At 46.7% G+C, this 15,420-nt stretch overlaps 1 protein-coding gene across 4 annotated transcripts in view; it reads right to left on the bottom strand.

Annotated features, from left to right (window-relative positions):
* The window catches only part of LIMK2 (LIM domain kinase 2), a 32,897-nt gene that overhangs the window by 8,799 nt on the left and 8,678 nt on the right, over positions 1–15,420 (bottom strand). For 3 of the 4 annotated variants that reach the window (XM_071445552.1, XM_071445550.1, XM_071445553.1), the window contains exons 3-8: positions 6,582–6,717; positions 5,221–5,330; positions 4,809–4,997; positions 4,317–4,422; positions 2,795–2,991; positions 1,908–2,094 (exon numbers count right to left, since the gene is read on the bottom strand). In XM_071445552.1, coding sequence (XP_071301653.1) covers positions 1,908–2,094; positions 2,795–2,991; positions 4,317–4,422; positions 4,809–4,997; positions 5,221–5,330; positions 6,582–6,599 — 807 coding nt within the window. In that variant the 5' untranslated portion in view covers positions 6,600–6,717. Of the gene's footprint in view, positions 1–1,907; positions 2,095–2,794; positions 2,992–4,316; positions 4,423–4,808; positions 4,998–5,220; positions 5,331–6,581; positions 6,718–12,206; positions 12,562–15,420 lie in introns of those variants that run through there. The other variant, XM_071445551.1, reaches the window with a different exon arrangement.

Below are 15,420 nucleotides of genomic sequence, written 5' to 3'. Positions count from 1 at the left end.
ATTATAAATGCTTTGGCTTTATGGGGAATCTGAATCTCCAGTTCCACATGCAAGTGGAACTGGACTGCACAGGCTGTTCAGTTAAGGCAGGAAGCAGTTAATTTTACCTTGCTCCTTTGGAGCAGTGTGTCTCAACATGCAAGGAATGTCCTAGAACAGTGGAAAACACAAAGAAATCCATCATAATAATAAGGTAATAAATTTCCTGGCTCTTAACATGGAAAGCATTTCCAGTTCCTCAAGAACTGTTTGCCTATCTCCAACTAGTTCCTGGCATTTTGCTGTATTATGAAGGTTTTTTGTAACCAGCTCAGGCTTGCTTGCACAGGGTGCAGGAGTGAGTAGAAAGAGTCCAAATTCCAATGAGCACATTTCCCTGGAAATCCTCTCCTCTTCATTTGCTTAACTTGGACAGCTCTGGCTCCCTAAGATCTGCAGCAAACTAAACAACCAGCTTGCCTCTCTGATCAGAAGAGAATTATGTGACCAGATACAGTACTTGCTGCATCACACCCAGTCAATCTGAAGCCTAAGAAAACTTTTGTTTTCTTTAAAGGTAGGAGGAAAAAAAAGTCCTTTAGAAAACCTCCAGAACTAAAATCCAGAACACATGACCCAGTTATAGTATTTAGGAAGCTTATGAGTTCTTGCAAACACTGTGACACACCAGTTCTGTTTGGAGCCATGGACATAACAAAGCTGACACAGGTGGAATGTGAGTGCATGGAATAACACAACAGAAGCAAGAGTACAATATTCTTCTGCTCCCATCTGAAATCAAGCATCCATACACAAGTAATGAGCCAGGGAACACTGCATGTTTCAGCCAGGGACATCTAATATCCAATGATAAAGGGAAGTGAAGAGACAAAGGCAAGGCTAAGTGGAATTCTTAAGCTGACATACCAGCAAAACTAAAACAAGTGTCACATGAAACTCCATGGGGGCAAATTTAACTCCCAGAGCATGCACCAGAACAGGATAGCCATGGGGCAATTTGAGCAGAAAAGAAATGCCTTTGTGCCAGTAACTGCTGGGACACAGATGACAAAAGCATGCAACAGAGCAAAGGTTTCACTTACCTGCACCTGTTACTTCTCTATGAGCAGAGAAGAAGAGAAATATGCTCATTAGTATGGATCAAGCATTGGGTTTGTAGTGCTGGCTCATCACCTCCCATGGAAGCATGCGATGAACATGGTGGCTGGACACCTCAAGTTTACACACCTCAGTGTAAGGGGAGAAGTCCCATCCCCTGATGAGTGCAGTCTGAGTACTGGGGAACTCACAGAACCTCAACAAGGCAGAGGAAGGTGCCCCTAATGCTGTCAGGAATGTTGGGATAGGAACTGCTGGAGTACCCTCAGTCAAGATCAGGGAGCTTAAATGCAAGAGAATGCTATTGATTGAGATTAGAGCTGTGAGAGTCATGCAAGCCCTGACACCACCCCCACAATGACAAGCCACTTAGGCTGTGCCAGGGGTTCAGACATGGTCACTACATCAGCCTAGCAAACCCCTGAACATGCCACATTAAGGGTGGGTAAGAAATGCTGGGGAGCTGGACACAATCATAGGAAAGATGCTCATAAGAGGAAGTGTAGCCTGTTCCCTGTTCTCCCCACCTCACCCAGCAGCCTCCTGTGACACTCTGGAGGGCTAAACCTGACTCACAAGATGAACATGTGCAGCCAAGGTTGACATTCAAAGGGGACAAAGTCAAAACCATCTGCAGTCTGACACTCATGGTCAGGGAAGGAAACAGAAATGGATCTCAGAGCAAACCAGGGAAGATCCAAGACTGATCACTCTCAGCAAGGCAAAACCACCGAGTGGTGAAGGATGCCAGGACAGGCAGACATTGCTGTACTCAAGGTAACTGATGAATGTTTGAGGACCTCCCTCACCTTGATTGCTTGTCCAAAAAATCCTTTTCCTAGAACTTCACCATGAATCAGGTCACAGGGCCGGAAGATTTGCTGGGAGCAGCTGGAAGAGGAGCGCAGGGACTCAGAACGACTGATGTCACGGCTCAGGAGGAGAGGTTCCTTTGGAGAGCTGGGGCCAGGAGACTTAGAAATGCTGTTACTTCTCCTGGAAAACAAGGATGACAGGAAGGTCAGGGACGCTGCTGGGTAACCTTTGGACCAGCATATCCCATCATTCACTGCTAAGGAACCAGTTTCTAATGTGCTCCACTGCTTTTACTATCTCCAAAACCAGATGCTCTCCCAGCAGTGTGGAAGCTCCTTATGAATCGAGAGCAGCTCCCAAGTCAGAGCTGCCTAACAGCAACAACAAGCTCTCCTGCACTGGCAGTCTGAGGTGGAGCTCTGAGAACAGGGGGAGGAAGCTGTGAAGACACATCATTTGCTATCTCTAAACAAAGTACTGGTAAAATCCTAAATGAGCAACTGAATGCTCCACTCAGAAAGACTTCTTCTCAAGTCTTAGGTCTCAGCCAGATTCCCCTTCCCCATGTTCTTCCCCAGTCATCTAAGGCTGATAAAAACCTGACCTTTACATTTACTGACTCTGAAATTTAGTAGCTTTTCTGTTAACAGTAGAGCTCCTTATTTTTATTACTGAACATGTGTCATCCCGAAAGGGAATGGAGAGAGAGTGTACACCAACAGCAGAACCCAAAGCTCTCCATGACTTCTCCACTGGTTTACAGCACGGCTGACATCAGAGATAAGGCCAGTGCCACAGTCACTGCAATCACAGGGCTGAGCTGCCCGGCCAGGCAGCACAGGGCAGAGGCAGGGCAGAGGCTGTGCTTCCCAGCCTTTACCTGAGGGAGCGCCGTCGCAGCGTTCCTTCCAGGTTCTCCTTGATGTCCAGAGGAGAGAGGGAGCGAGGGGACATGGGCGCCTTCATGTGGCTGGGAAGGCGCGAGTCCAGGCGGAGCCTGTCCAAGCGCTGCGACACCGGGTCGTGCTCTATCAGCAGCTGAAGCGTCTGGCTCGTCTTGCGAATCAATTCCTCCACCTGAAATCAAATCAAGGGCAGCATAGCAGCAGGCAGGAGGAATGCAAGCTACAGGAGACAGAGGAGACACAGGGAATGCCCCTCAGGAATCAGAGGAGAGAGTTCAGTGAGATCACTCCATAGTTGTGGTTTAGTTGGGTGCACCACAACTGTCTACCAGACAAGTCAGACTGGCAACACAGAAGTTCCTTGTGCTATCCAATACTTCTTTCTGGTCAGCTACAAGTAACCTATATAAAAGAGATGTGGACAGGCTGGAGAGGGGCCAGAGAGGGCCCACAAAGATGACTGAAGTGCTGTGAAGCTGCCACGTGAGGAAAGGCTGAGAGAACTGGGTGTGTTCAGCCTTGAGAAGGTTTAGGGGAGACCTTATCACCATGTTCCAGTATTTAAAGAGTGGCTACAAGGAAGATGAAGACTCCCTTTTCACAAGGAGTTACATGGAAGATACAAGAGGTAACGGTACAAAATAATCCTGGAAAGATTCCAGGTAGACACAAAGACATTTTTTTTACAAAAAACAATCAGCCCTTGGAATAATCTCCCCAGCAAAGTGGTGGATTCCCCAACACTGGACACATTTATGTTTCAGCTGGACATAGTGCTCTAGATAGTGCTTTTGTCAAGAAAGATTGCACCAGATGATCCTTGAGGTGCTTTCCAGTCTGGTATTTTATGACTCTATTAAATACTTTTCTTTCTCTGAGAAGTGTTCAAAAACTACACAAGTTTCCACCTTGAACAGTGCTCCAAAAAACAGCTTTGCAGAAGCTACACAGATCTGAGAGATGGTTTGTGCTCCTCATGTTCTCTTTAGTGCCAACAGTAAAGAAAACCCTTGGGAAGTGAAGGTAATGGTGCCCCTCCCCTTACACTCTTGCAGCATCCCCTGATATCTGTAGAAAGCATCTGCTTGTAAATAAAGACAGCAAATAGGTTTTTTTGCAATGGGAAATGTTCCTAGGATCAGCTGAGCCTTGTGTATTAGCAGTGCCTCTAAAAGGATCAGAACTGTGCACTTTACCAGCAGTACATGGGGAAGTCTTCACAGCCTCTCTGTCCTCTGTCACAGCCCTAGACTTTTCTTATTACCTCCCTTCACATTTGAATGCCACAAAATCAGCACTGAATCCTAACTGCATTCCCATCTGTTCCATTTTCCTCTCCAGCTGGAAGGCAAAGCTTGCCTTCATGTTTATTCCTCCTGTCAGCACAGCACCAGCAGTGTACACACACTGTGTGCAGGGTGGGAGAATGGTGTCAGCAAAGAGAAAAGGTGTGGGAAGGCAGAGGAGAAGGAGGCTTCAGAACAGAGCTCTACCCACCTCCTCCACCTGTAAGGTACGGATGGGAGCTCCATTGATCTCCAGGATCCGATCTGCAGGGTGGATGGCGTTTCGGACATCTGGGCTGATGTGCATCCTGTTAACCCTAAAGATGGGAATTACAGTCTGTATGTGAAGGCAGTTCAGCAAAAATTATCAAAAATATGCTCCCCTTCATATTGGTATTTTGAAATAAACCAGTGCTAATCTACCATTAGACCAAGTGCTGAGCTGGTTTGGAGAGAACTCTTCATATCACCAGTGGGAAAATCTTAGTCCAAATGTTTTATGTTCACTGAAGGAGACAGCACTGAGAGATACAATTATCAGTTAAGGTTGTCACAAGACTGAAATGAAGACCAAACACAAATGACTATTAGCCAACCTACGTCCCTATAATGCCAAGATTCCCTCAGGACAACAGCGCTGTGAGATTTTTACCAGCTCCCTCTGCATGGACACGTACATTGCACAAAACCTGGTCATACTCACTCTTTCACCTGGACACCAGTGGCATAGCTGGAGCAGCCACCTTCAACAGACACAGAGAATCCCCTCTTGCCATCTGTGGCTGCTGGCATGGAGATGAGGGTCAGTGTATAAGGCAGCTGCTCACGCAGAGACTCCGTGGAGTGTTTTTCTATCATCGGTGTCAGCACAATCTGGTTATGGCATTTTCCACTGGAAGAAGTGAAGAAAGGCATTATGTCCCATCCCTCCCTGCCAAACTCACACGTCTGAGTTCTCTCACTGACCACAAGCCATAGTTTTAGTGTTTACACCACTCCTTCCTCCCTCCCTCCAAGGCAGCTTCCTGGCATTCCTCAGAGCAGCACTGGCTGAAGCTAAACACGGCTTACACCCAGCAGGAAGCAGCTCTGTGGCAAAGTGCAGCTCCTCTTACCAGTAGAGAGTGGAATGTTGGACCAGTGCATAAGTGTCCCCATCTTCAATGATCACTTTGCAGCTCATACAAGCAAAGCACTCAGGGTGATACTTGTATTCGCCAGCCACCTACAGACAGAAAAGGGAGTAGCTTAAGAGGGCCAAAAACCCAGCAGCAGATGCAGCTCCTGCTTTCCTCTCCAATCAATGTGTTCACTCACATCTCTAAAGCAAGTGGCAGTTTTTTACTGAAGAGTTATATTAGTCCATTCTCCATTTCCTGAACCCCATCCATGGCACCTTGTTTACAGAACTCCCAAAACAAACATATCAACCCTCTAAGCAAAGCTCGTGTCCCAGGAACCTCTGCTGTATTTGGCAGCTGCTCAACTATCAAAAATAGTTGATAGTCTGCTGCAGACTAGTAAACAAGGTATTAAACCTTCCTGTTCAGTTGCTCTTGGCAAGATAATTAATGTTACGCCTGAATTAATAAAGCTGAAAGGGCTTTTTTTTTGGCAGACAGGCAGTGCACAAATTCAGATATTTAACCAGCCAGCTGACAGAAAAAAAAGCACAAACTGAGACAAAAAATATTCTTTAAAGAATATTTTTATTAATTGGTCTATTCTTCTATTTCCCTTACAAGAACTTCCTTTAGTGACATTATTATGTCACTTTTGCAGGCAATAAGAAATTGTCTGCACATTTCTCAGTATTTCCCTTTGAGTCAGCAATCATATTACTGCTTTTTTATTTAGGCTCTAGAAAATAATGGTTTTGTTTCAATCTTGGCAGTTTTAAAGTTTAAATGTTTGCCAGGTGTGGCAGGAGGGGAACATTTAGGCGAGCCCATCTTGTGCAGGAAGTGTTCAGTGCATCAAAGCAGTTGGGGCTAACACTGCTTCAAGACACCATCAGCCTGAAAAAGGACCCTGGCCACAACCAGTTGGGACTTGGATGGCAATTTCCCACAGCCAGAACCTGCTGCTTACCCTGAGCTGAGAGCTGCGACTCCACAGTGCAGTGGAAAATCACCCCTGGAGCCACTGAGGCACAGTGCTACAGAAACTGAACAGATGTCCCCTGAATCACCTTCTGCTTTGCAGGTCTGTTCTTTTCAGCACTTGATTTGTTCATATCCTTCAGATCCTCACATCTCCCTCCTTTAACAGCTACCCCCATTCAAAATTAATTTTTATCCAGAAGATGCCCACACAGCCTTCATTTTTAATCTTTGATTAGACATTAGAGTAACAAGGAGATTATTACCCTCAGTTTATTTGGTTATCTGAATACCTAAGATAACTCCCAACTAAGTTTGAGGAGATGAAGGCAAGCATGTCCTGCCTCCAGGCAGGAATCCTTCCAAATCCTTACCATCACAGGTCCAGTCATCAGCAGAGAGCAGCCATGGCAAGATTCCCCAAACTTCCCCCAGTAGTCTTTGTGACAGTACAGCTTCCCATCTTTCTCATAGTACCAGTTAGTGAGGGGATCCTGGCATTCAGAGCACCTTGAAGGAAACAAAAGAACAAAGTTCCAGTTGGCAGCAAGTGACAAATCAACAGTCCTTTCCTGCATGGAGAACACAGACATTCAGCAGCAGCTCAGCACCAGGTAGGTCTGCCAGTTAGGGATGTACTAAACCCTTCTGCCAGTTAGGGATGTACTAAACCCTTCTGCCAGTTAGTTAGGGATGTACTAAACCCTTCTGCCAGTTAGTTAGGGATGTACTAAACCCTTCTGCCAGTTAGTTAGGGATGTACTAAACCCTTCTGCCAGTTAGTTAGGGATGTACTAAACCCTTCTGCCAGTTAGGGATGTACTAAACCCTTCTGCCAGTTAGTTAGGGATGTACTAAACCCTTCTGCCAGTTAGTTAGGGATGTACTAAACCCTTCTGCCAGTTAGTTAGGGATGTACTAAACCCTTCTGCCAGTTAGTTAGGGATGTACTAAACCCTTCTGCCAGTTAGTTAGGGATGTACTAAACCCTTCTGCCAGTTAGTTAGGGATGTACTAAACCCTCCTGCCAGTTAGTTAGGGATGTACTAAACCCTCCTGCCAGTTAGTTAGGGATGTACTAAACCCTCCTGCCAGTTAGTTAGGGATGTACTAAACCCTCCTGCCAGTTAGTTAGGGATGTACTAAACCCTTCTGCCAGTTAGTTAGGGATGTACTAAACCCTTCTGCCAGTTAGTTAGGGATATACTAAACCCTTCCACTTCCCAGTGCTCTTTGAACTGAAAATTAGCACCAAACCCAAGGTCTGTAAGGAGAGATGGATTCAACCAGTACAAAGAAAAAGAAGTTTTCAAATTTTAAAACAAATCCCACACATTGAAACCCACATTTATAAATTTTGCTCCTCTGCTTTCTCCCTCTTTCTGGATGCAAGTTTCCAGCTGCAGAGCTGCCCAGCACAGCAAGAGCTCTGCTCTGGTTCTGCTTAGTGTTTCTATAGCATCCCCCTTGTGCCAGGGCTCCTGCCTCCTCAGCCAGGTCAGAAGCAAGACTGAGAAGCAGGATTCACTTCCCTTTGAAATGCAAAGCCAGTTTTGCACCAACCTTTCTGGAAAGTTTTTCTATTGTTCTGTAGGAAGGCCTCTCCCAAAAGGTAAACTGCAGCATTCTGCATTTGAGGGAGAGTTTTCAAAGCAGTTCATCCCCTGAGCTCTATAAATTACTGCATCCACCAATTCACTGTGATGAAAGTCCACCTCTCCCAGCTGATTGCTCTCCCTTCTGCTGATCACAGTGCATGAGAAAATAAACACCACAAGCAACCCAAACAAAAAAATCTAAATAAAATTAATTCTCTGATTTCATTAAGAGAATCCCCAAATCCTTTATATAGGTTATATACATAACATATACATATGTACATATACATATACACCTTTATATAGGTTATATATATAACCTATATAAAAAAGATGTGGACAGGCTGTCAGCCTCTATTTCAACAAGAAACCATTCCTATTTGTCTATCTACATACTTTCAAGAAACAAACTCCCCCCTCCCAAAAAAAAAAAAAAAAAAAAAAAAAGGAAAAAAAATGCAGCAATTCTACTGCAGATACCTTTTTAGCAAATCACAAGCAGAACCCAGGCTTGCTGAATACAAAATAATCCTGCCTCAGCAAGATGCACTGGGCAAGGGAGTTTAACTGCAGCAGCGTGGAGGTGTGACTTACTGGAGAGATAAGGCACAGACAGGAGTTGCATCAGTAAGGATTATTCCATTAGCCCTGGGCAGCATGTTCTCAGACTTTAAAAGGAAAATAAGTCTGGCACTGGCCATTTCTGAGTGCAGAATCCAGGTCAGTCACCAATAACTGGTTCAAAGAAACACCTTGAGGATCAGTCCATTGACACAATGGTTTCCAGACTTTCTTCTGTCTCCTCCCCCACAGCTGTCTCAGTTACTGCCCTGGGATGGGGGTTTAGGTGGGTGTCCCTCTGGGCAGCTGGTCTCCCTCAGCACCCAGTGTGCTGGAGTCTGCTGTGGCACTGGAGGAGCATTTCCTACATGCTCCCAGGGCTAAGATGAGAGCTACAGCTGACTTCACCTCTCACGAGCTTCCTAAAAGCTTATTTGTGCCAAAGACATTCCTTGTAAACTCCAGCAGCTTGTAATGAGCATGGTGATAAATGAGGCTGGTCATGCTCCAAGAGAGCACACAGAGAGTTATTTGCTCCATCTCAAGAGACTGCAAAGTGACAAGGTAAAGCTGCTTGTAAGCAGCCTTTGGCTTTAGGGAAAAACACACCTCATGGAGTATTCAGTGCTGCACCCTCCTCTCAGGAAGATTCTCCTTAAGATGTATTTGGCTTCTACAGTGTTTGCTCTCCCAGCTGAGGAGCATCAAATCCTGTCCCCCCTCCAAGTGATGGGAAAGAACTCCAGCACATGCAACAGGCCCTGCCAATTTTGTGTGAAGCAGAGGGAACAGTAATTTAAGATTGCTTTACATGGTACATACATCACTAGAGCCCCAGCCTGGGGGCACTGTCATGGTCACACCCTGCTCCTGGTATGCAAGAGATCCAGAAGGCATCCCAGTGCATTCTGCCTTCAACCACTGGCCTTTGGCTTCCATTGCAGTAAATACCCCGTGCTGAATGAGCAAATCGGTGAGTGGGAGGGGAAAAAGAGCAAGTGGAGACCAACAGCAAAGATTTCTATCGTTTTGTGGCAGGAACATCTGGCTCAGCATGGGCAAATCGGATCCCTCAGACTTATCCAACTCCTCCATGCATGCCTGTACCAGTGTGTGTGCTCCACCAGTGATTACATCTTCAAACAGGGAGCTGTGACCAGACCTGCACTTGGGATGCAGACAGCAGTGCTGGAGACTGCTTCACCAGGACTTCAGGACTTGGCTTTCTGTGTTCTCTCCACACAGGTGGGTCACTTATTTGTTTTTAAGCTCATCACCTTCCTTTCCTCACCTCTCTTCCATTTCACCTTCAACCCCTTCCTTTTTCTCCCTAAGTAAATGTAAAATTTCTGCAAAAGCAATACAAACTGCAGTTCTGTTTAGGTGGGGGATCAGGTGCATTTGCCTTCCCTTTACCCCTCCTCTAGTACTAAATGTTTGATTTAACCTCATAGCACTTAGTTAAATTTGCTTCCATCCGGAAATAAGCACTGGTATCTAATTTGGAACACACCCATAGCAAAATGAAGGTGAGGAGGTGGAGCCAGCAAGCAGTCAGTTCTCTGCTATGTAATTAAACAAATCTGGGCAGGACAAGTTTGCAGCTTAAGGCTCAGAGCCCCACCCTGGGCAATGAGGCAACAGGAACAGAGCAAGCAGCCCTGGAGAGGCTGGATGCTGGAAGGGTCCAAGTGGCTGCTGGGTTAATCCCTGAAGGAACAGGACACAGCTGCAGCCCACGCTGCCACACAGCACCTTTGTCACCTACCATGCCTTCTGTAACCTCAGAAAGGCAGGTGTGGGAAACTGGCTGACAGCACACAGGTATGGCTTCAGTGCTTTTTATCATTCACCAAATGATAAAAGCAGCACATGATTGTTCCACAAGGCTCTCATTGAAGAGATATGTCAGAATTTTATCCCAGAAGATACAAGAGTTGCCATTTCTTCCTCTTCCGCCTCACTGGAGCTGTGCCCTTGCACCAAGGTTCTCATCAGCTGAGACAGGAATGCAAGTACTGCTACAAGTATTAAGGAAGCCAACCTTTGCCAGTCACCACAACCAAGAGAAAGGAGTATGCCATGCTCCTCTATCTTTTATAGATTAGAAGCCACTAATCTTCTCTTAGATTATATGCTATTCTTATTACAGAGTAGTAAATCATGGTGATCAAGTTTCACGGAGGACTGGTAACAGCCATACCTGCATATGTGTTCCTCTTACTGCCCAGCCACCATTTTCAGAGCTGCAGAACCCTGCTCTGATTATACAGACCAGACATTATAATTCTTCACTTCCCAGCTTTGGCTGTACAGAATAAATTAATTTGCCTCCCACAGCCATCCTCCAGGAACCACAAGCATCATCTGGGTGCAGAGTTCAGCCCTGATGCTCTGCAGCACAGCAAGTGCAGAAAGAGCTCACAAATCACTGCTCCATGGACTCTTGGTTTTGTGGAGGTTGGTAGGAGGATCAGGTCACAACAGGTAACCAGCCCTAGTTTCAGTTGAAAAGCAGCACTGGTGCCTGGTGGCATCTCTTTTACAGCTAAATGAAAGGCAATACCTTCATGGAAGCAAAGACTTCCCTGGCACTGAAGGGACAGATCCCTTGGAGAAGGGCTCATTAACAAAATGCTCCCCCCCCACACTGTCAGGCCAGATCAGTTAACGCTAGACAGGCTCAGGAGAGCCGTGGTTCCAATTCTGCCGGCAGGGCAGGGAGGGGACAGGCACAGAGAGCTGCAGAATAAAGCATCAGCCCAGCCTGCAGCTCACCCAAAGGCTTACTCACCCGGGCTTAGCAGCTGTGTGTGCTCTGGCTACGCAACAGACACCAGACAAGGAGGAACAGACTACTAGAAAGACAGAGTGCTTAAGTTCTGACTATGCAAAACCATTTCCACACACTCAGGAGAAGGTGTATCTATGGCTTAGCATAATACCCTACACATATTACAAATAATGAGTGTCTGCTCACTTTCCTTCTTCTGAAAGCAGCTGCTGTTTCAGAAAGTTGCCTAAAGAAGCTCAGCAACTGTGCAGCAGCATTTACTCCTATCCTAGACTGTTTTACCAACAGGCTCCTTACTCCCAAACCAGTACAAAAGTGTTTGCAGAACAGGATCAATAACAAGCAAATCCGAGCAGAGGGGATAGGAGGGAGACAATGAAAGTGCAAGCTGTGCCTTTCCCCATCCATCCACCTAATCAGCACATCAGTGTCAATCACCAGCCTGGCTGTGTTCAGCCTCACTGACTTTTCTCACTGTGGAGAAGCAATGCAATCAAAGTGTTGTTCTGGAACTTTTGCCTTTCTCGATTCTCATTTGTTCAATTGGACCCAAACCAATAAAAGCCGAAGTAACCAAAATATCACAGAAGAATCCTTCTCATCCCAGTTACCTGCAAAGTGCCTGATTCCTTAAACAGGATTATGTGCTGCCTCGCTGCAGATTACATCACCTTCCTGAACTCCCACAGCAGCACCTCACCTCACCCAGTCACAAGGAGCTTTGGAAGAGAAGCAGCAGCAGCCACATTAATCTCATTCCTCTGCTGGTGAGCAGAGCACAGGGCACAGTGGCACATCGAGTGCTCTCTGCCTGGCTGTGCACACACTGGAGCTGCTCCCTCGAACCAGGGAGCTGGGAAGGGACTGGCAATAGGAATCTTCCCTGCCACCTCCTCAAAGCAACACAGGATCCCAGTTTGAGGCCAGCTGTTTCTGGCACACAAGCACAGGACCTCATTCTTCCAGCCTCACCCACTGTGCCTGGACTGGCACACAGGGGGGAACCCCACTCTGGAGCCCCTCTGCTAACTCAGTGCAGGACTTACCGAAAGGGATCCTTGGGAGCAAAGTAAGCTGGAGCAGACAAGTAACTTCCCATCTTCAACACTGGATAAACCGGATCAGCCACAAACTTGTCCAACTGCCTCTGAACAGCTCTGTTCTGCCAACATGGCAGCAGGCAGTGCTCATTTACTCTTGCGCTGATTCAGATCCTTCACCTCCCTTTGAAGCTGCCCAAGGAATGCCAGGTCTCTCGGCTGCTCATTCTTTTTCAGATTTTTCCCGGCTCCCATTGCTGTAACCATCTTCTCCTGCACTCAGCAGCAGCAGCACCTCGGGAAGGACAAAATCCCTGCTCACGGGGCTAGTGGGACATGCTGCTGCAGCGGCTCTGCGAGCTCTGCTGCCTGCTCACTACTGGCAAGTTTTCCCTTCTCTGGTTCCACCCAAGGGTGGGAGGGGAGGAGGAGCCATGGCAGGCGGACAGCGGCGGATCCAGAGCCTCAACAGGCTCTGCTCCTTCACAGGGGTGGAGCTCTGACCCAAAGAGGGGCTGAGTATTTAGTGCTGAAAGAGAGCAGCTTTGGCCAAAGAATACAAGCACGCACACGTGAAACTTGTCTTTGCAGCAGCCGCACGTTCTAATGGATGAGTCAAAGACGGCAACGAGCCACATCTCCAAGTACATCAAATTAACTAAATACATTCCTAAACCCTTCACAGTGAGTGGGGTTATCCTGCCTTCACAGCACCTACAATCTGTTCACCCTGCTGCAGGAAGTAACTCGCAGTGTGCTTCATCCAAGGAAACACTGCTTTCTTTCCAATACTGTTTTAAGACATCATTACAATCCTTTAACAGAATTATTATCTCCTGAAGGGAAGCTGAGAGGTACAAATCACACGGAATACTCTCTCCAGCTCACAGCACATGCAGTTGTATCACTGTGCTTGTCTGAAGCCAAGCATGATCTCCAGTGACCTAATCAGCTAAAGCTGCTCGCAAGACACTCAAAAATGCAACAAACACCAAGCCCACGCATTTCTGTACAGTCAGCAAAGCCTGGCATGCCTGAACACAGCCTGAAAACCATGCTCTGTTCCAGAGGCAAGAGCACAAGAGCTCTGTAATGTGCTTTTCCTGGAGATGCTCGCCTCAGCTGGCACACTGCTCCAGGGACGCTTGGGGCTGGAACAAGGCAGTCTTGGCTGCAGATTTGACAGCTGCTGCTCGCTCTTGAAGTATGCAGAAACCTAGGCAGCTTTTTGTGGGTTTTTTTTCTCCTTTCTTAAACATTTTTTAAAATTTAACTTTTAATAAGCAGCCACCTTTCTGAAGGGAAAAAAAAAATCTCAATTTTCCCCACTGAATGTAGTTGGTAAGCCTGGCTGTAAAAGTGCAGTGAAGCCTAGTGCTGCAGAGCCCGATGTGCTTGTCAGTTCCAGCACGGGTCTAATTCCTTCTGACATTTCACACAGCTCTACTGGAAGCAGCAACACGGTGAGTCTGTGTCTAGGAATGCGCTCTGGTCTCCCACATTCTCTATATGCTGCGTGCTGAACAGGGGCCAGCGCTCACAACCCTGCGCTTCCCTGGCTATCAGCACCTCCCCACCACACGCCCACCTCCAGCGCAGCCCCTCCCGCCTCTGGCACCTACACACAAAAGCTTTTCCCTACAATTCTGCTGCCATGGGCTCGCCGCCCTCCGAGGGGCATTCCACGTGACCTCATAAATCCCAACTCTTCAGACAAAACCTTTGAAGATTTGATCCACAGATGTGATAAGCAGCCAGCTAGTCTGTGAATGAAGCCAGCAGATAAAGCCCGACTTCAAAGTAATAAAAACCACCCAGACAGCTAAGCAACTAGGAAAGGATTTTAAGACTTCCTTAAAGCCAAAGGACACATAGTCAAATGTCTATTTAAACAGGAAACTTCTTATCAAAATTATTTTACTTCTGCAGCAAGACCCAGCAGCAGAAGCCAGTAAGTTACTTTGGCTACACAGAAATGTCTTGTTACTTCTTGCTTTTTCTGTTGTCTCTATGACCTATTTGAGAACACAATGACTTCTGATAAAAGGGCTCTGGAAAAGGTGTTAATGTGTTCATACATTCTAGATCTGAATTCCTGCCAGAATGACTGTACTTCAATCATGCTGATAACAGGTGTGTGTGTGGGGGGGGAGCACCTTCTGTAATTTTACTGATGCCATCTCTGGGGGCCAAAATGCACAGGAGTAAATTTATTTTTCACCAAGTCAAGTCAGACATCAGCAACTTCTCTCTTGCAAATGCTGGCAGCGTTTCCACTACAACCAGGTGGTCATCATGGGGGGAGCTTTTTTCCTCATTATGGTTTAGAACTGTGCAATAACTTGTGCCAGAAAGGCTATAACTAACAAATGAAAAGGAACACATGGAAAACCTTAACAAGGACTTACATGATATTTATCACTGAGTCTCAGCCATTATTAGAGATTTATCTCCCCAGAAATGAATCACACAGCTGTTGTGATATTCCAGTGATGAATACCTTGAGCCAGCTGGGGCCAGGCAGCCTCTCCTTGCCACACATCCCGTGCTGCTCGGTAGCATATCTGCAGACAGATGTATTGCTCAGCACATCCGCCAGCCCTGAGATACACAAACTTCTCCTGGCACAGACAGACACTTCCACATGTGTGGGACTGAGGGAAGAGGAATCTGCTCGATGCTTGAAGAGTTTGCAGCAAGCCTTTCCTTCAGCATGGGCACAGCTTGGAGGCATTCCAAATACTTCATGCAATCCCAACACCTCATTGTATTCCCAAGGCACTTAACGTGTAACACGTGCTTTGCTGCTGTTGAAAGACAAGAGTCAGCTCCTGAAACCAATCCAGTCAGCTCCTGCGAGCAGCACCTTGGGATCTGCACGTACCTCTGAGCTCTTGTAGCCGATCTTGAGTAAACTACAACAAACCTGAAGCTCAGCTCCATCACTGCATCTCACTTCTGAGCAGCAGCACAACCTCAGAACAACGCTGTGATGCTGCTCAGTATCTCACACCACCAAGCACATGAGGAAGGAGAGGTTTTATCCCCACCACGCTCGCCTGATGGCTGCAGCCCTCCTGAATGGGTGTGGGCTGAGAAGCAAACCAAGGAAATTCAACCCACTGAAACTTAGGTTATACATGGTTTGGGAAGCAGTGGTTTCTGCTCTGTAAATGCAGCAGATATGGCAGTAGGACTGGCACTTGCAGCACTGCATCCT

The sequence above is a fragment of the Agelaius tricolor genome, unplaced genomic scaffold (genome assembly GCF_023055355.1).
Source record: "Agelaius tricolor isolate 1412-34295 unplaced genomic scaffold, bAgeTri1.0.p SCAF_20, whole genome shotgun sequence".
In the NCBI taxonomy this organism is placed as follows: Eukaryota; Metazoa; Chordata; class Aves; order Passeriformes; family Icteridae; genus Agelaius; species Agelaius tricolor.
This window is presented reverse-complemented; position numbering and strand designations above follow the sequence as displayed.